Here is a 20,025-nt window from a genome sequence, read left to right as displayed (position 1 = left end):
GTAGATTCACCGGACCTAGAGGGAGAGGTGGGAGTGAAGAGAGAAGGGTATTTCAGGAAGAGGGACTGATATGTGCAGAAGCGAGGAGGTGACGATAAGCCTGGATCGCGGGAGACATTGAACATGGTTGAGCATGAGGTGGGAGGAGTCAAGAGATGAGAGGCTGGAGAGGTGGGTTGCAACTAAAGCCTTGCACAGTTTTGTACACCAACTAAAGAATTTGGGCATTATTCAACAAAACTAATGAGGAATTTTAAGCAGGAGACGAGTATGACTTGCACTGTAGAAAGATCAATTTGGAGAATGGATTACAGTGAACTAGGTCTAGAGGCTGATGGAGAGTTAAGTGCTTGAACTAGGGGTAGTGACCAGTGGGGAGGAGGGTAGATGAACAGGAGAGATACTTGAGGTTAAACATTTGAGTCAAGGGTGAAGCATGTTTCTACTGTGAACTACCAGATGGAGGGGTTGTCATTAGCTCCAACCAGAGAAGGCTGGATGCTCTGGATATACCATTTCTAGTACCCATGAGGCTCCCGAATGGGGATGCCCAGTGAGTGGCTGGATGTGCATGCCAGGAGTGGCTGGATGTGCATGCCAGGAGCTCAGGTGAAAGGGAGGGGAGGGATGTGGACGGGGTAGCCATCTGTACAAAGACAGTGGATGAAAGTGTGTGATAGATGAGGTTGCTTTGAGAATGGACCACCTGAGAAGACCAAAGACCCAACTCTGAGGAAGGCTGGAAGCTCAAAAGCAATCAGAGGGAGGGGGACCTGCCAAAGAGCCCAAGAATCCTGCATAAAGAAATGCTCAAATTAACTTTTTTTTTCAATTTATATTAAACGAAGAGACAGAGACAGAAGGAAAAGACTTGCTATTGATGCCAAAGAGAGGACGCCAGCCTCAGTGGTCATTTAACTGCAGAGAGGTAGGAGAAAGACCGGATTCTAGTATTAAGCCCAGTCCCAGAAATCGATTTCCTTCCATTTGGTTTCCTTGCTGTGCATCCCACCTGCCTTCAAGTCTGAGGGTGTTATCACAATGACATCACCTGGGAGTAAACTGCTGCCACATTCCCTTCTGTTCTTTGGGCAAATGTGCCAATCCTCGCTCCTACCCGGTCTTCACATGGGACTTTATTTCACCCTGCTCCTTTCCGCCTTAGATTGCTTTGCTCCTTGGTTATCTCTCAGTGCTATGCATATCTAGGAAATCTTCCAGGGTAACAAAAGTCATCAGGAAAACACAGTCTCATCATAGCCTGACCCAAGTGGCCATTTTACTTTATAGCTTACATTTTTTTGGAGTTATAACTTCAATATTTAAGACCAAGTTACAAATCCTAAATTGTACTGCTTACCAGTAACCAGTGCTGACTTCTCCCTGAAGTTCAGTCTATTAGTATGGAAGGAATTTAATGACTTTGGCCAGAGGCCAGTGAATGTACCACCTCTCCCAGACTACTCAATTTTGGACAGTGACATCATTGAGAGACTTCTGTTTTATAAACATTTCATATATTAAGGGAAATGTTAAGAGATAACTCTGAAATGCAAGCAATGTTAAGAGCTTGAACAGGAAGGACATAGCTAATGACAGGCTAGGAAATGAGATAATCTCTTTTATAGAATCATCTGATATTGAGGAAACAGGAATTTACAATGGAGGGGATACAATGAAATTAACCAATGAATGGTGCCATCCTTTGGGATTAGTAACCTTTAGACCTGGACCAAGCAACAAAGCTGTGGTGGATGATTGTAGTAGGGTGGATCTATCTGGGCACTGGTTTCCTCTAACAAGCTTTTTGCCCACAGACTCAGAAGGCTATATCCTAAATTAAAAAGTATAAGGATCAAGGTCAGAATAAAGAATCATTCATATATAAATGCTGAAATACCTACTTTTATTTTACATGATTGAAGTCCAAAACAAAAAACCCCACCAAAGCCCCCAAATCTAGCTCTTATTGCTATGTCCTAGTGTATCAGAGGTCCCCTTTCATATGCCAAGAACATGAGAAGTGGTGGTTGTCAGAATAATGACCCTGTCTGCTTATTTCAAGAGTCCAACATCTAAGGTCTGATAATATAGAAATCAAAATTGTACTTGTCAAAACTCATCAAATTATATAGACTTCAAATTTTTGCATTATTCTATTTAAATTATACCTTAAGAAGCACATGGCAAAAAAGGGTAGGAAAAGAGAGGATAAAAAGAATACATTATTAAATCCTGTGGCTAAATGATTTTGTATCTGTTGTCTTCAACAGAGTCAAAGGCAGGAAACAACAGGCAAAGCTTATTCTTAAATAATGCTTCTGAGCTGTCTAAACAGACATTTCCCTTGGACCACTAAAGGGACTTCTTCAGTAAATGACAGTACCCTATGCCCTCAATCTGATTTTAAAAAAAAATGGAGAGAATTCTTAGAGTGAAGAACAAGGGTTGACTTTTTTCTTATTTTTTTCCATTATTTTTCAAATAATCTATGAACTAGTTTAACTTTTTCATCAGTATGAAAATCATGCATACTCATCCCAGCAATTAAGGATTTAGCTCTCCAGGTTTAGGCATTTCATGGTGGTGGTGGGTGGGGGGGAGAAGGGTATTAGGTCCATTTATTTAAAATCGAGGCTGAAAAACAAATTAAAAAGTCCTTGTCCATCTGGAGATTTTAATATATTTATTTGAAAACCAAGTTCTGTGAAAGAGCACACTAAACAGTCATATATCTTCTCTTCACCAAAGACTTGGAGACAAGGTTCTTCGGGTCAGCGCAAAGGCAATGGTACATGCAGTGAGTAGCAGGTCTCAGCATGGATTTCTTCACAAGCATCTCCAATACAGGCCTGGACAACCATCTTCAGATGAGCAATGAGATCCTAAGGAAGCGGGAAGGGGGAAAAACTAGGGTCATCCTTTGTTTAAAAGAAAATTTTTTACCACGAGCTGTCGATGTCTAAAACTAGCCCCTAACCCTGCCTACGCAGTCCTAACACACCAGTGTTTGGTAAGATGGACTACGGTTTTTACACTCCTACTAGCCTGAATATTTTATCCTTTTGAAAACAGTAGGAATCTAATTTCTGGGACACCTGGATGGCTCAGTTGGTAGAGCATGTGACTCAATCTCAGGGTTGTGAGTTTGAGTCCTCATTGGGTTTAGAGTTTACTTAAAAAAAATCTAATTTCTAATTAAAAACTTCTAAGCCATCTTGTAGTTAATTGCCTTGAAAGACTTAATCAGGGGGTTTTCAGTAATGTGTGGTCAAAGGCTTGAGGGGGCTAATGTGAGTCTGTTCAGTTCCACACAGAGACTGAGTGCTTATGGTATCAATACCACCATGCACTGGTTGGGTAAAGCTTAGGAAACCATCAAAGATAACCAAAGATAGTTTTCAAAGCCATTTTACATAGACAGGAAGTTAGTATAAATCTCCCTCTCTCAATCAAAGGTCCAAACACTTTTGGGGGCTTGAATATATTTTCCTACTAATGGCAGGGTTTCTGCCTTAATATTTATCTGAGATTTCTGTAAAAGCTTTCATTAATTGCTAGTCAGTGTGTAACACTCGTGGTCTCATGGTGCTAGATTTACAGCCTGGCATTTAAGTAGAAGAAAAGGATAGAAGAAAAGGATAAATTCTTATTGTCTGACAATGTATCTGTACTAGAGTGAGAAAACCTTGATTTATAGTTTATATGCATCTTCAAATATGTGATGACAATTTCATAACATTATTCTAATTTTTTGCATCTAAAGACCTACTTCAACACTGTTAGAACATTGGCATAATTTTTTTCAACCTGGTGAACTTTGTTATATGGTCTAAACTGACTCTGAAGTACTTTTACGCACCATGTCTTACACACATTAGATGTTTGATATAGCTTCAGTGAGTAAATGAATATTAAGGCTTTTAGTATCAAAAGTATCACCAAAGGAAAGGGAGAGAGAGAGGGAGAGACGGATGAGTGATCCATGGACCAGTGCTGGCCATAAACTCTAACTGAGCTGTAACAGGGCTCAAAGTGTAAATCAACTCTATCATGAGCAAACTGTCATTCAGTTAGCTTTCTTTGGAGTAAGGGGTAAGCAAGGATTTTTCAATGAAAGAAGTATCGAGCAGATTGACATTTTGGAGCAAGCTCCCTACTCTCTCATGGACCTATGAGAACAGTTTTTAACTGCTCTGAATAGTACTGGTCAAACACTAGAGGGTAGAGAGTCAAAGGAGAAAGAAAAAGGAACTGGAGGTTATGTATGCTGAAGAAGTCAAAAAGAGGGGAAATTCTAACACCATTTAGGTAAATAGGGATTAAGCACAAAAGGAATGGAAAAAGTGACACGATGTCTCTGCTGAAAACATTTAAGATGTACTGACCAACAGAATTCTTTTGATAATTTCATTTTGCACATACCTCTGGTCCTTAATCATCGATATACTCAAATGGTTCTGGTGGTTCTGGCTCTTGTTCTTCTTCCTCAATTTTTGGGCCATGGGCTGCCACCGGTTCAACCAGTTCCTCCGTGTCTTCACTAGTGTCCTTCAGGATGATGATGCCACCAATGGAAAGCTGTACACACAGAGCAAGAGGTGAAGCAGCACAAACCCCGCTCATATTCTCAGACGGCTCCAGAGTCTAGCGCGCGTATTTGTTAAATGGTACCTTAAGACTACTCAGATGATTTGGAAGTAAAGACCTGGCATAGAACTACACTTCTCCAGACAGCAGCCAGGAAACGTGGCTGTGTGCGCCTGTGTGACGCTACACTCGTGACAAACTGTTTGGCTGCAAAAAGTGGCTAATAAGACCTTCCTCTTCCATTCCTTCAGTTAGTCTGAGGACTAAACGAGGAAGGCAACAATCGATGTTCACGACAAAGGACAGAGAAACGTGTAATCTATAGGGAATAGTTACAAACTTAACCCAGTGGCAGAACATCACTGTTCCCAACTAAAGACTAGTATTTCCCGGGACGCCTGGGTGGCTCAGTGGTTTAAGCCTCTGCCTTCGGCTCAGGTCATGATCTCAGGGTCCTGGGATCGAGCCCCGCATCGGGCTCTCTGCTCAGTGGGGAGCCTGTTTCTCCCTCTCTCTCTGCCTGCCTCTCTGCCTACTTGTGACCTCTCTCTCTGTCAAATAAATGAATAAAATATTAAAAAAAAAAAAAAAAGACTCGTATTTCCCGCACTGCCTTGATCTGACTGGAGAGAGAGTTTACTTATTTACTTTTACAAATACAGCATTCTAATGTCTTGCTATTCGACACATGGTCCTGGACCAGCAGCATCACTCTCACCTGGGAGTTTGTCAGAAATGCAGAAAACATAGCCCGACCTAAATCTATAGAACTGCACTTAAACAAGACCCACGGGTGTATGTACGCACACTAAAGTTTGAGAAGCACGCTACTCTAACAGATACTTTATTACTCATGAGAAAACTATCATTTTGGACAAAAAAGACAATCTACAAGTGAAAAGCCAATTTCTCTCCAGTGATTTCAGAATGACAGAGTGAACAACATAAATATGACAGATACACTGAATGTTTTTCACTTGAACCTACAAATCCTTATGATACAAGGACGTAGTAGATGGGAAACAAAAAAGAACTAGAGTACAGAAGCAATTTTATTAGCCCTCTCCCAAATGTATCAGCAGAAGTAAATTCACACACCAAACTATTCACCCATCTCTGTGTGCTAATCTTATTCTATTTGCTTGGCTGTGTCAAAGGAAATGGGAAGCTGCTGTCCGTAATTAGATCAGTCAACAGTGGCTGGGCCCATTGGGAAAAACATTATTTCTACCAAAGCAAATTACTGGAAAGGAAAAGAAGCTCAAGCTCATCAGTCAGATGATTCACATATATACAAATAGCTCTGCAGTTCAACCTAATCTGATTTTTACTCACTGGAGCTCTGCCCTGCCCTGCTATAAAACTGGTATCTACGTGAATGTCTATACTATCTCCCTTGTCTTGACACGCATATTCATACACTTTATTTTCTAACTCTTTCCCCTAAAAAGTCTGCTTTCCTCGAAGAGAGCCATGTTATGAGTGGACCCTGCCTTTACTACCAATATGCACCTAAGAAAAATCATAGTACAAGGCCACTGTCCTAATCCTCTACAGTCTGAAAGTTTACCTAAGCCTTCTAAAGGACCAAATAAAGATGAATCATACCAAACAAGAAAATACCTATGTTCACAAAAAGGATTTCCTGTATTTGGGAAACAGACAGCTCCAGGTTATAACTGTACTATTTCATGCTCAACTGGAATGAATAATCCAACTCAAATCCTGCAGTATAAACAACATAAGGAAAAAGCCTTATAGCAATGTGGTTTAGTTTACTTTATTTTTAAAAAGTAATCTCTACAACCAATGTGGGGCTTGAAACTAAAACCCCAAGATCAAGAGTTATATGATTTGACTAAGTCAGCCAGGTGCTTGTGACCTTTTTACCACTGTAAAATGTTCTTTGTCTCCAGCAAAAATTTTTTTTTTTTTTAAGATTTTATTTATTTATTTGACAGAGAGCGCACACACAAGCGGGGGAGCTGCAGGCAGAGGGGCAGATGATCAGGAAGCCTAATGTGGGGCTCGATCTTAGGACCCTGGGATCGTGACTTGAGCCGAGGGCAGACACTTAAATGACAAGCCATTCAGGTGCCCCAACCATTTTTCTTTTAAAGTATATTTTGTTTGATGTTAGTACAGCTGTTCCAGCTCTCTTTTTGTTACTTGTCTGCATGGGATATCTCCCTATCCTTTTGCTTTTAATCTACTTCAATCTTTGAATCTAAAGTGTGTGTATGTTTTAAGATCTTATTTTTTAAAGTAATCTCTACACCCAAGGGTCGGGCTCCAACTTATAACCCTGAGATCAGGAGTTGCATGCTCTGCTGACTGAGCCAGCTAGGTATTCCATAAAGCATGTCTTTAGTAGAGAGCACATAGTCAGATGATTTCTTTTTTATCTGTTTGGCTTATCTCAGCCTTTTAATAGGTGTGGTTAGTCCACTTACATCTCCTGTGATTAGGGCTCCTGGCTGGCTCAGTTTATTGATACAGCATGAGACTCTTGATCTTGGGGTCATGAGTTCTAGGCCCATATTGGGCCTAGAGCTTACTTAAAAAAAAAAACAACTCATGTGATTACTAAGATTTGCTCCTGCCATTTTTTTTTTTTTTAAAGATTTTATTTATTCATTTGATAGGGAGAGAGTAGGCAGAGAGAGGGAGGGGGGAAGCAGGCTCCTGCTCAGCAGAGGGCCCGATGTGGGGCTCGATCCCAGGACCCTGAAATCACGACCTGAGCCAAAGGCAGAGGCTCAACCCACTGAGCCACCCAGGCGCCCCTGCTCCTGCCATTTTGATATTTTTTGTATGTCTTATTTTTGTTCCTCAATTCTTCCACTGCTGGCTTCTTTGGTATTAAATAGATATTTTCTAGCATACTAAGTTTAATTTTCTTGTTTCTTTTAGAATTATTTTGTCAAGTGGTTGCCTTTGGGGTTGCAATTAACATCTTGATCTCACTGAAAAATTGTAACTTAATTACAGTAGTATACAAAAGCTATACTTCAATATACTGGTATTTCTCTACTCCTTTGAGTAGATTGCTTGTGTCTTTCCACCCTGCCTTTCATATGTTGAAATCCTAACCTCCAAAGTGATAATATTAGGATGTAGACCTTTAGGAAGCAATTAGGTCACCAAGGTGAAGATCTCTCATTAATAATGATATCAGTGCTCTTATAAGGAGAGACATGAAAAGAGCTAGTTTTCCTTTCTCTCTGTCATATGAAGATACAATGAAAAGAGGCCCTTTACTAAGTAGGATGAGGGCCTTTGCTAAGAACCCAATCATGCTGGCACCCTAATCTTAGACTTCTAGCTGCTAGAACTGTGAGAAATGTTTGTTGTTTAAGCCATTCAGTTTTTTTTTTTTGTTTTTTTGTTTTTATTTGACAGATAGAGATCACAAGTAGGGAGAGAGGCAAGCAGAGAGAGAGAGGAGGAAGCAGGCTCCCTGCCAAGCAGAGAGCCCGATGCGGGGCTCGATCCCAGAACCCTGGGATCATGACCTGAGCGAAAGGCAGAGGCTTTAACCCACTGAGCCACCCAGGCGCCCCTAAGCCATTCAGTTTTAAATGCTAGGTGGCAATCTGCTAAAGCGCCAGAACCTTGACATATTTAATGCATATTTTAACTTTACACTTTTATACAGTGTGTGCACAACTTATGACTGCTTTATACACTTGTCTTTTAAGCCAGATAGGAATGTTGGACAGTACAATATTCCTCATTTAACAGATGAGGAAATTAAAACATGAAACATTAAGTGACTTGTCTCAGTTAAACAGTTAAGAAATGGCAGAGCTGGAATATAAACTTAGTTCCACCCAATTCTAGCTCTTCACCACTAAATATAGCCATCTTCCATCCCTGCCCGTCTCCTCTAGATGAAATCTAGTCAGGTAAGACCCTGGCTCACAAGTGTTGGTAAGAGATGCCTTCTCCTCACAACCATCAGGGACCACTTTCAAGTAGATGAGAATGCGTTTATTTTTTTTTAGAAATCTCATCTATAACATTTTAGGCAGGCCCAAGATCTGGATGTATTAAATGTGTCTACTACTGGTTTTCTAGTTTTTCCAGTTTCAAGAACAGAGAAAAAAGACATTATCATGCTCAAATTACTGATTTGCATTTGTTTCTAACCTGAAACATTCCTCCTAAGAAAAATTAAATGGCAGGAAGATCCTTTTCAAATTGTAAAATTCAATGCTCTAATGCCTGTGTATTAACTTACATTTTCACTCTTTGTCACATTCCTGAGTTAGGTATAATTCTTATTTTCAGTAGAGGAAACTGAGGCAGAGAAAGGTTTAGTACTAGACTTAAGGTTACAAAGGCTGTAAATGGTAGAATCAGGAGTCAAACTCAGGATGTTTGGTCCTGGAGTCTATGCTCCTAATAACGATGCTGTGTTAGAAATGTCTATAGTGTACGCTTCTGGTAGAAGAAGAATGTCTGTAGGGTTACCCAAAGGAAAAAGAAAATCTCTCCCAAAATTTACATGAAATGGGAGATAATGTTCTCTCTTTTGCTAAGAGATTTGTACTGAGAGCTTTCTCCAACGCTTTGGAGATGTATCCTTCTCTCAATATACCACTGTCCCATGAATTACTATCCCACTGGTATATAGCTTAGGGCCATCAATAACTTACTGGTTTGAAAGGCTGGTATCTACAAGTCTCTGGCATGGTCAAGACCTTAAGCTGGGCAGGCATAACTCGGGCAGGGTTATCCAATAACTGGAAGTTTGGCTCAGGTTCTTTTTTCTTCTCTTTTTCTTCCTTTTTTTCTGCTTCATCCTGGAAAATATTAAAAAAATAGCCCAACAAAGGTTCACTTCTCTTCCACATCACTGAATAATGTTTCATAAATTTACTGAGCAACTCGTGGGCACAAAGGGTAGCTAGGATTAGATATAATGAAAGTACAACCAAAGTCATACTAGACTCAGAGGATGGAGAGGGTAACTGTGAAGGGTGAGAATCTGCGTAACCTGGTTTTAGAGAATGAGGTTTTTCTACCAGGGGAGACCAGAAAAAGAGGGTCTATTTAAACAAATGATATTCTCCTTGCTTAAAGGGCCTTTATTTCTCCCACTATCATCTCATTGTCTGAAAATTCTACACTGCCCTTCAAAACACACTTTAGTTATCATTTTCTCCAAGAACTCAAGTATCTTCCAATTAAAACTACTGGAGTCTCTGCATGGAACAGGATACTTATTTAAGGGAAGCCAAAAACAAGGTATGGTAACGTTCACTTAAGGAAGAGTCTGGACCATGACGGAGATAGATATATCAACCCACATGACCACCAAATTATACCTACCACTTCCATTTTCTCTTCTTCTTTTTTCTCCTTCTCTTTTTCCTTCTTTTTAGCCTTGGCAGTAATAGATAACACAGCAGTGGAAACCTGGAGGAAGCAAACAGGGTAAATCATAATTCCTTACCTACATACAAATATACAAGCCCAAAGAGAACTCGATTCGACAATACTACTTGGTTTCCTGGCAGTATCATAAAAAATCAAATCATTAGGGAATACATGGGAAAAGCAAGCAGCACATTTATTCACATTATTTACTAGTATGGTCCTCAGGTGACTCTTTTAGTTCCTGGAGGCTTGTGTCCAATATAACTTTTTTTTTTTTTTTTAAATCTGTTGCCTACCTTAGATGTGGATTTGCTATCATGCAATTCTGAGATATCTGGATGCTGCACCTTTTTTTTTTACTTTATAAGGAAAGCACTAAAAAACAAAAAAAATTCCTCCAAACGTGCTCATAAATATATTCTTACTGTATTAGATGTCCTACAACTGTAATACACAGTGGGTAAGTGGTTAGCACAGAATTACCCTTCCTGATGGGTCTCACTGAAATCAGGGTGAAAAAGACTTTGAAAGGCTGGTACTACTGGTATAAAGCTGATTTTGTTTCTGACCCAAAAGCTGGGCATTTGAAACAGAGCTGATGAAATGAGACGAGATGTTGTCAGAGAATAATCATCACCCACCATCCTCAAATTTGGTCAATTATATAAATACCCCCACTTACACACAATGTTTATAGCAAATAATCAACAACTGGCTAATATGGAACACTACCCTGAGAGGAAGAAAAGCATGTTCTTAAATGTAAGCTATCAGAAAGGATAATTTTACTGAGAAAACGTCAGGGGCAAGTGCAGCTCTCTAATTCACTATAGTCTGATTTAACACACATCAGTGAGTGTTCTCAGATACCGCTGACAGAGGAATATAAGTTGGTTATATTCACTTTGAAAGGAAATTTAGTTAATACCTATGAAAATAAATAATGTACATTACTTTTCAGCAATGACATCTCATACCCTAACCTACAGATATACTTGTATAAGTTCACAAATATACGTGTATGAAGACTCTTAATCTCATTTGTAATAGTGATTAATTAGAAATCACCCGAAAATGTGCATCAAATGAAGAACTGAGAAGACAAGTAACAGTATGTATACATAAAGGGATTGTCTGCAGCAAACAATGAGATCCATATATATTGAAATTTCTAAAGGTTATTATTGTTTTTTGTTTTATTTTAAGTAGACTACACGCCCAATGTGGGGCTTGCACTCATTATTCTGAGATCAAGAGTTGCACACTCTACTGACTGAATCAGCCAGATGCCCCTTAAAAATTGTTAAAGTAAAAACTATAAGCTGCAGAACAGTATGTCAAAAATAATTCTATCTGTGGTGTAAAAAGTATTGAAATGTGTGGAGAAAACATTTGGAGGGATTCAAATTATGATTCCCGCAACACGGGACCTGGATGACTGGGAGAGAAAAAGAGCTTTTACTTTACATTCTTGTGTAATGTTAGATTTTACCGTAATAAGTATTACTTTGAAAATATCTAATTTAAAATGTAAAAATATTTAAAACAAACCCGAAGAAAATACTAAGTAGCTTCTATATGTAAGTATAAATGCTCCCCAAGGGAACAAAGAACTTACCTTTTCCTTTTCTTTTTCTTTTGGTACTTCCAGAGGGGCAGGATATGCAAATGTGGATGGTTTACAGTTTGATTTATACTGAACTTTCGGCATCTGAAGAAATAAAAGAATTTTCTCCCTTACGTTAAAATAACACAAATCAAGATTAAAAAATTCTATGCTTTTAGTCAGAAGTTTCAATCCAGGCTGAATGTTCTCCTATAGTACCTCTAGGGATCTGTTTTCTCACACCGAATTTGTTCTGAACTGCTTTATGGAACTGCCTGCAGTTCCCTATACTTTCCTGAAGCTCTGTGCCTGTTCAGAGGCACCTCTTCATCTCATCTTTACTGGCTGTGCCCCCTAATTTAGTGGGTTAAGTCCCACTCACGGTGTGAACATCAGATCAACTGTTACCTCCTTTGTAAAGTGTTATTTGATTATCTAACCTGCATACTTAACTTCCATGTACCTTTCTTATACCACTCCAACAACTTATACAAGTCTGTACAGTTTCTGTACCACATAATCCCTCCTAACAAGAGTCTAACATAAGCCTAATGAAAAAGTTAGCTTCACATTACTTATTGAGTAGGTGTTACATTCAGTAGTCTGAATTTTTCTCTATTTCCCCAATTTACACTGATAGAGAATGGTAATTGGTATTGCATTCACTAGGATAAGGAATCTTGTCTTTTTCATCCCACTTTCCTTGTAAAGAATGGAAACAGAACAGGAAATTGTGTGTTAGAGGACAAAGTCCCTATAGATTGTGTAAGATGTTTAACCATAGTGTTAAAATTAGGAATTGCGAAACCTAAAGAGTCGTGGTCTTCTTCTTTTTTGATTTTATTTATTTATTTGACAGAGACAGAAAGAACACAAGTAGACAGAATGGCATGCAGAGGGAGAGGGAGAAGCAGGCACTCTACTGAGCAGGGAGCCTGACGTAGGGCTTGATCCCAGGACTTTGGAATCATGACCTGAGCCAAAGGCAGACGTTTAACAGACTGAGCCACACAGGTGCCCCTAAAGATTCTTATTTTGAAAGATAAAACTGCTCCATATTTATAAATGTGAGTAGTTTTATGCCCAAACACTTAAAGGATAAATGGCTGTATAGCTATACTGGAAAAAAAAAAGGCAACTTGATGAAATAATCTTTATCAGCCATTTTCTGGCCTCCAATTTTTCCACTCTGAAATTTAACAGACCATTTTAACATAAGTGATGACCAGATTTAAGAGTATTTGAAGGTCAAAAGGCCTCTGAGAAGACAGAAGAACAGGTGAATCATCATACCACAGGACTGAGAAAGACCTAAGCAAAAAACCCATTAAAAAAAAAAAAAAGGATGGTGTGATGACAGGGGATGGGTCACCTTCAGTCCTTGAGTCATGCGACCAGTTTCTGTCAGATTCATCAGATCCTCGACGCTGGCCTTGTTTTCTGCCACTACCAGAGAGACATCCTCCCATTTTGCTCTTCCCTTTAGCTGTAATCCTTTCTTCCATCAAATATTCCAGCATCACACAACTCTGAAACATGGCCCTGCCTCAAACCTTCACTCCTTATTAAGGTTTAGTTTGGGTCACCTTTCTTTCTTGCTGAGATTACTGCAATAGCATTCATTGTAATGGACTTCCACTGATACCAGAATGTTGTTTCTAGAATGCAAATCTCATGATGTCATTTATCTGCAAGAAATCCTTCAATGGCTCCCAAAGAACTTCAGTAATAAAACTGAATAAAACTGAAGACTGATCTATAAAGCTTTCTCATATTTTTATATTTTCCCCTCTTTTACCATTCCCTCTCAACTGATTCATCCAAGGTTAATGCTAGTAGGAAGATTTGATTTTTAAAACTTCACTGACACACTCCACTCAACAAGGTGATGACTCAGTTTAAAGGGGAAATACAATATTGGTGAGATGCCAACTCATCTTTAAAATTTCATGAAAATTCTTATGAGTAGGTGGTTAGGATACAGTGAAGATGATACACTATAAAACCGAGGTGTTACAAACATACCTTTAAGTCCTTGTTAAGGCCAATGACACAGGTAGGGGTATAAGCCAATGACAGGAAGTGTGAAAGAGGAAACCAGAACCAGAACTGGGTAAAGACAAGGACACCAACTACAGAAGGCATATGGGTGTGCCCAGTTCTGGACTGCAAGGAGATTGTGACATTATGACCACCTGTAGAAAAAGAGAGAAACCATGAACAAGAATCCAGTAGGGTAATAAAGATATCTAAGTATTGCACTAGGGAAGCATTTGGTGATTATTTTAAGAATACAGTTCATAAAATTTGATACAGAGTAGGTGGAATTTGTTAGTGTTATATTTTAATTGGAATCGGGGTAATCTAGATCTTTTTTCTATGTAAGTAGGAATTTTCCAAAAACAAAGCCTGAAGGATATCAAAACTGAATGCTAAATTAAATATTAATCTCTATTATACATTAGGGTTTTTAATGTCCTAAGAAGAAGTAAAACTTTAGTATACGTCATATTTGCAAATGATAGCAAAGAGGCCAGAGGCAGATATTGTTTGCTTAGTTTTACTCTTTCTTTTTTAGTTATGTCTGAATGTAGGCAGCTCCACCATTAACTAGCCTTGTGACCTTGGATAAGTCATTTTCCCTCTAAAGTCTCTTTTCCCATTGGCAAAATGAGGGTTTGGACTACAGCACTGAAACTAGAGCTCTACCACCAACAAAAGAAAACCTTTAATCTCCATCCAACCTTTGTGTCAACTGAAAATTTTTTTGCGGAAGCACAATATGTGAAACAATGAAATAAAACCTAATTCTATTTAATCAGAAGTTTGGGCTGTTGAGAGGCTGAATGGCTCAGCCTGTCCTGTTCACGAACTTCTTGCCACATCCCCTAGACTATCCCTTGACGGAGTGCAGAGAAACACAGTCTGAACACTAGTGAATAAGAACTAAGATCCAAGCATCAGTTTGCTGGATCTTTACCGAGCCACTTTAGAAAGGCTGAGATTCTAGGAGGCTATTAGGGGTTGCAAACTTGAATGCCTTTAGGAACCAGTCAGGCAAACAAATGAGAAAACCTGGACTGGAAGCAGTGGGGAACTGAAGCAACTGGAAAGTTCATGTTGTATTTAAAGAGGACATGTTACTAAAGGTATATGTCCAGAGTTGCTGGGTAATTCTGTTTTTAAAAGTAGACTCTAATCTGGATTTTGTCCAAAATTTTGCACCTTGGTTAGGCAGACAAACATGTTTAAATCCGATTTGGCCCACAGGCTTCTGTATTGCAGCCTCTGGTCTATATAACAGTGTTAGTGTTGGACCCCAAAACTTTGAGACACCAATCTTTTAGTTTATATAAGATACCTGATAAAGGGTATCTCAGTGGCTCAGTCAGTTAAGCATCTGCCTTTGGCTCAGGTCATGATCCCAGGGTCCTGGGATTGAGTCCTGCACCGGGCTCCCTGTTCAGTGGGAAGCCTGCTTCTCCCGCTGCCCTTCTCCCCACTTGTGATCTCTCTCCCTCTTAAATACATAAAATCTAAAAAAAAAAAAAAAAAAAGATACCCTATAAAAATGGAGCTTGTCAGTGCCTAGTCACTATCCTAATTTGAATTCCAATTCTGGATCTCTATTGGTCACATTTCACTTCTTTTAACCTCAGTCACTCCCAGATGCTGCTACATTAGAGTCAGGAAGTGAGTACTAATTTTACTAAACTAAAAAAACACTTCAATTTTTTATAAGAATCAAATAATCTAGACTTTATTTGGAAAAAAATCAGGTAGTCTTTAATTCTGTTTTTCAAACAGGGATGAGTTATATGCATTTATTGTCTGCTTGTGCTCTTCCCTATGCTAACCACCACATTCACCAAATGCTTACTATATATTGAGAATTTTGAACAAAATACTGAAAAGAGATCCCAAGGAGCCTCTACTCTAGTGGAGAAGACAAATAACTAGATAATTAAACTAGGGCATACAAGCATTATGAGACTGAAACCTGGACACCAGTGAGGACATATAGCTAAGCATGGCATCTAACCCAGGGTGAAGGCTGGGTAGGGCAGAGGAGAGGGGAAGGCTGCTCAGAATACATGATAATATTTTTAGTTTTGAAGCTGAATTCCCTTTATTTCAATGAAACCCATTTTCTTCAGACTTAGAAACTAAACTAGTCTTTTGTTCCACGAGTCTGAGATTTAATACAAAACAAGAAAGAGTTTATCCTATTGGTAGTGTTTACACAGTTTTACAAACTTCAGTCATAAACCTTAATCTTTGGCTCTTCTCCCTCAAGAGACCAAATCATTGAGTGAATTCTCATAAACCTCAACTTCACTCATTCCTTTGAAGCTGCCCTCCAGAGTTCCTCCATTAACACTAACTTCTGAGAGCCAGACTGCAGGACTACATGTTTTTTCTATGCAGCTGCAACAGTTTGTAGGACAGGATACTGATGAAGTGAAAAGGGTGAGAGAATAATTTGGCTTGTAATAGTGAACACAGCAGTACAGAACTTTCAAGTACTAAATAACACTAAAATAAGGCAAAAAACACAGTAAATAAAAAGAGAAACGGAAAGAAGCATCAAAACGTGATTGGTCCACTGACAATTCAAAGAGATACTCATAAAAGGCAGTGAAGGGAGAGGGGCTGAAAGGGGAAGGAAGGGAGGGAGAGAGAGGACTTCTAGTAAAGATGGTAAAATAAAGCTGAAACAGAGAAGTATCCTCCCCTAATTCTTAACAAATAATATAGCAGAGACCAGCAAAAATCTGTAGTAGTACTGAATGAACAAGAATGAACAAGTAAAGGGTTGTATGTAAAAGTACAAAGCTCAAAAACTGGCAGCTAAAAGAAATAAATGGATTATGGAGTAGTAAAATGTTACTCTAAAATCCTATTTAAAAACCAATTACCCAAAGTAGCCAACCTCAAATGGCTACATCCTGTATGATTCCAGCTGTATAATACTCTGGAAATGGAAAAACTAAAGTTATAGAGACAATAAAAAGATCAGCGGTTGCCAGGGGATCGTGTGGAAGGAGAGAGAGATGAAAAAAGGTGGCACACAGAGGATTTTTAGGGCATAGGATTGCTTATGATGTAATGGTGGATATATAATTATGCATTTGTCAAAACCCATAGAAAATGAACTTGAATGTAAACTAGGGACTGATAAAACCCAGCCAATTCAGTGTCAAGTTCTATGAACTACAGGTTCTACGTTTTCTCTGGGAATAATTTTCCCACAGAAAATTTCCCAAACAATTCCCCAAATAATTTTCCCAACTTCTACTATGTCAATATAGTTAGAGCAGATAGGTACTTCATCAGATTTAGTTTAAATAGATAAATACATCTGGAAGATTTAACATTTACCTGCATCCAGTATGCCTTGTGCCAAAATAGCGCCAAACTTGGCCATGACATCATCATGTTTATCATTGATAACTTTGGAATACAGCTGTCTGAACTGATTCACCTGAAGAAACATGCAAAAGAATTGTAGTCATATCATATTCATTTGTGGAGCCATTTCAGACCAGGGAATAGACTGTTCAAATTATAATGAAACTTGAGCTCTGAAATTCACAACATTCAAAAAGAGAGAGATACAAACCAGATATCAAGGCAGAAAAGTTCCATGGTTGAAATCATGGGTGTTATGACTTTTCAAAAGAACTGGAACACCAGTTCTGTTTTCAATTCTCATTCCCCAGTGGATGATTCAGACTCATGGGAATGCTGAATGTGACTTTGAATCGCACCACTGTTAGCAGGCTTAAAGAGTTCAAGCGAACACCAAGGCTTTAATTGTACTGTGAATAACAGCTACTTTGCTTACCATCACCCTTATAGATTTCCTAGCAGGCATAATCCTTCAAGTCTGTCTTCAAGTAAATTACTCTTTAGTGAAGATGTGTGAGGCATATTTTGGATTTAGTGTATATTCACATCAAGATTTTCATTACGCACACATATTAATTTTTTGAGAACACGTACTAACTCAGGGTGGGATTACTGGTAATTTTTGTTTCTTTATTCTTTTCTGTATTCTTAAAATTAATATATATTATTTTATAATTAGAAAATAAATTTATAAAATACATGTTATCGATATATTTGTGACTGCTTTGAAACTGTGTGAGTGACAATAAGGGAACTATTTTATGCTTCCTTCATGTCTTACACTTCTCTGTTTTCCCACCAGTGCTTTTCAAGGGGTGGGCACTCAGGAAGAAGTCCGCCTATTCAAGAAGCATGTGATCATGGAGGTCCCCAAATTTGCCCAAAGCAGAAAATAATGACTTTGAGTTTCCTAATATAATGACCTTACTTGCATGACATATTCTTTCAGAATCTCTTTCCCTCTTTACCTGTCTTGGTCTTGGAAGCCATGCTGTGCAATGCAGGGTAAGAGACAATCAGACAATCTTGGCTTATAAAGATCTCTCCTTCAATAAGCCATTTAGGGAAGTTACTTAGCTTTTATGTGCTTCAGTCTTTTCATCCCTATAGGGATTATAGGATCTATCTTACACAGCTGCTGTAAGGATTATATGATGCAATATATATGTAATGTAATGTGTAAACAGTGTTTTATAATTCAGTAAGCAGGACTATCCTACCATACTGTGGCAGAACCCTACCAGTCCCCCTTGACTATTATCTCTGCAGCCTAATACTGCTAACAAAATGTGATGAGAAAAACAATGAACTCGCTCTGCCACTACCTAGCATATTACCATTAGTGAGCCATTTTCTTCTCTAGGTCTTACTTTCTCTAACTATAAAATCAGCATGACTAGATCATCATAAAATTCCCTTCTAGTCTTAAAAATCCTAAGCTTTGATGCTTTTACTCTGGTTCAAAAGGTCAAATTCCTTTGATTCTGAACTTATTTTAGATGAACACTTACATTACCTTATATAGGATGGAAATTTTATGTGCTTAAAGGTTTATGAAATATGTCATGAACTTATAAAAGGTAACACTGGACAAAGCACTGTATATACATCATGAGGAAGAATTTAAATATAAAACTGTACCTAAAACAATAGGAAATCACACGTTCAGTGAAACTGAAAGACAGACTAAAGAAACCAATACAAATGTCATAGGATTCTCCAATTAAGTAGACTACTTTAAAGAGCTATTTCTTATTTATCATTTAAAAATTATTTTCCTCACACTTAATTACTTATGGAGTAGTAACTTAATTCTCATGTTACGATTCTTCATAAAGAATTACTTTAGTAGGTCAGGACAGTATCTTAAATCTGAAGGCAAGTTTGAGATCATGTACTTCCTGTACATATGAATGGGAAACTGAAATAAGATAGGTGACGTGACTGGCCTGTTTGCAATCAAATAACTAACTGCAATCATGATGAGGATTATGATTTCTGGTTCAATTTCACTGTTATGAACAGTATGGTGCCTCCAGAGAAAGTATAACTTGTGGGAGAAAAACATTTATTTCCCATTTTATATTACGAGAGTCTCACAGAAAAGAAATTCTAGGCAATCCTGTGATCCATGCAGTCATTCTGCTATATATGATTATCTAAAAATCCACCTTCTCCAAATTCATGCATTTTTAACATTCATTATATTTTTAAACTCTATACCTTATACTGTTGGGGGAAAAAACACTTTCAGGAAAAAAAATGGGGAGAAGGAAATAAAGTTCTTTGGGATCATTTCTGTTGATACTTATCAGCTGGGTATGTTTCCTTTCAATTTTCATCTATTTTCCTGCATAGACAAATAAAGCAGCACATCAAGGATTAGTTTTGAAGTTGTCTTCCTTTTCTCTTTTTCTGCCATTACATCTGCTCTTATGACTTCAACTATAGGTATATACTTCTTCCATGAAATCCTTGAGGCCAGATGAATTTTGGAACTCAGAATTTGCAAAGATAACATGGTCTATATACCATACATTATGTAATACTCAAGGAAGCATGGGGGCAATTCCCTATAATCAAATAAATTAGTATTTCAGAAGGAGCTAAATGACTGAACATTAACACTAACTGCGATAAAGGCTATAAATGAGTTCATATTAATTCAAGTTTTACAGCCAAATGAGTACTGAAAAATAAACAAACCTCTTTTCAGTTTTCAGAGCTTTTTGGATTTTAGAACTGCAGATAAAGGGCTATGGACTTATGTAGTTTCTTTGTGGTTAGTTCCCAAATCTCTGTCTTCAGTTCTGATTTTTTTCCTTTACTCTCATCTTATTTCCAGCTGACTTGCCATCATCTCAAACTCAACATGCCTAAAACAAAAATTATCTTTATCCTTTTAAGATATTGTCAATATTATCATGATTTCCCCATTATCAATATACCAAATGATGTTTTTAGCTCCTTTCTCAGTTTTAGGAGTATTATTTTGTTTATGGTAGTTGCTTATAGCTCTTTCTTTCTATTAT

At 38.2% G+C, this 20,025-nt stretch overlaps 1 protein-coding gene across 2 annotated transcripts in view; it reads right to left on the bottom strand.

Moving 5' to 3' along the window:
- Positions 1–2,667: 2,667 nt before the first annotated feature.
- PSMD1 (proteasome 26S subunit, non-ATPase 1) overlaps positions 2,668–20,025 on the bottom strand; it is a 93,147-nt gene continuing 75,789 nt past the window's right edge. The window contains exons 19-25 of one of the 2 annotated variants that reach the window (XM_046019073.1): positions 16,964–17,066; positions 13,607–13,776; positions 11,594–11,686; positions 9,928–10,014; positions 9,252–9,398; positions 4,424–4,581; positions 2,668–2,881 (exon numbers count right to left, since the gene is read on the bottom strand). In XM_046019073.1, the coding sequence (XP_045875029.1) occupies positions 4,435–4,581; positions 9,252–9,398; positions 9,928–10,014; positions 11,594–11,686; positions 13,607–13,776; positions 16,964–17,066 (747 nt within the window). In that variant the 3' untranslated portion in view covers positions 2,668–2,881; positions 4,424–4,434. Of the gene's footprint in view, positions 2,886–4,423; positions 4,582–9,251; positions 9,399–9,927; positions 10,015–11,593; positions 11,687–13,606; positions 13,777–16,963; positions 17,067–20,025 lie in introns of both variants that reach the window. The other variant, XM_046019072.1, reaches the window with a different exon arrangement.

This window comes from Meles meles, chromosome 9 (genome assembly GCF_922984935.1).
Source record: "Meles meles chromosome 9, mMelMel3.1 paternal haplotype, whole genome shotgun sequence".
NCBI classification, from domain to species: domain Eukaryota; kingdom Metazoa; phylum Chordata; class Mammalia; order Carnivora; family Mustelidae; genus Meles; species Meles meles.
Note: the sequence above shows the minus strand (reverse complement) of the source record. Positions and strands in the feature narration are given on the sequence as shown.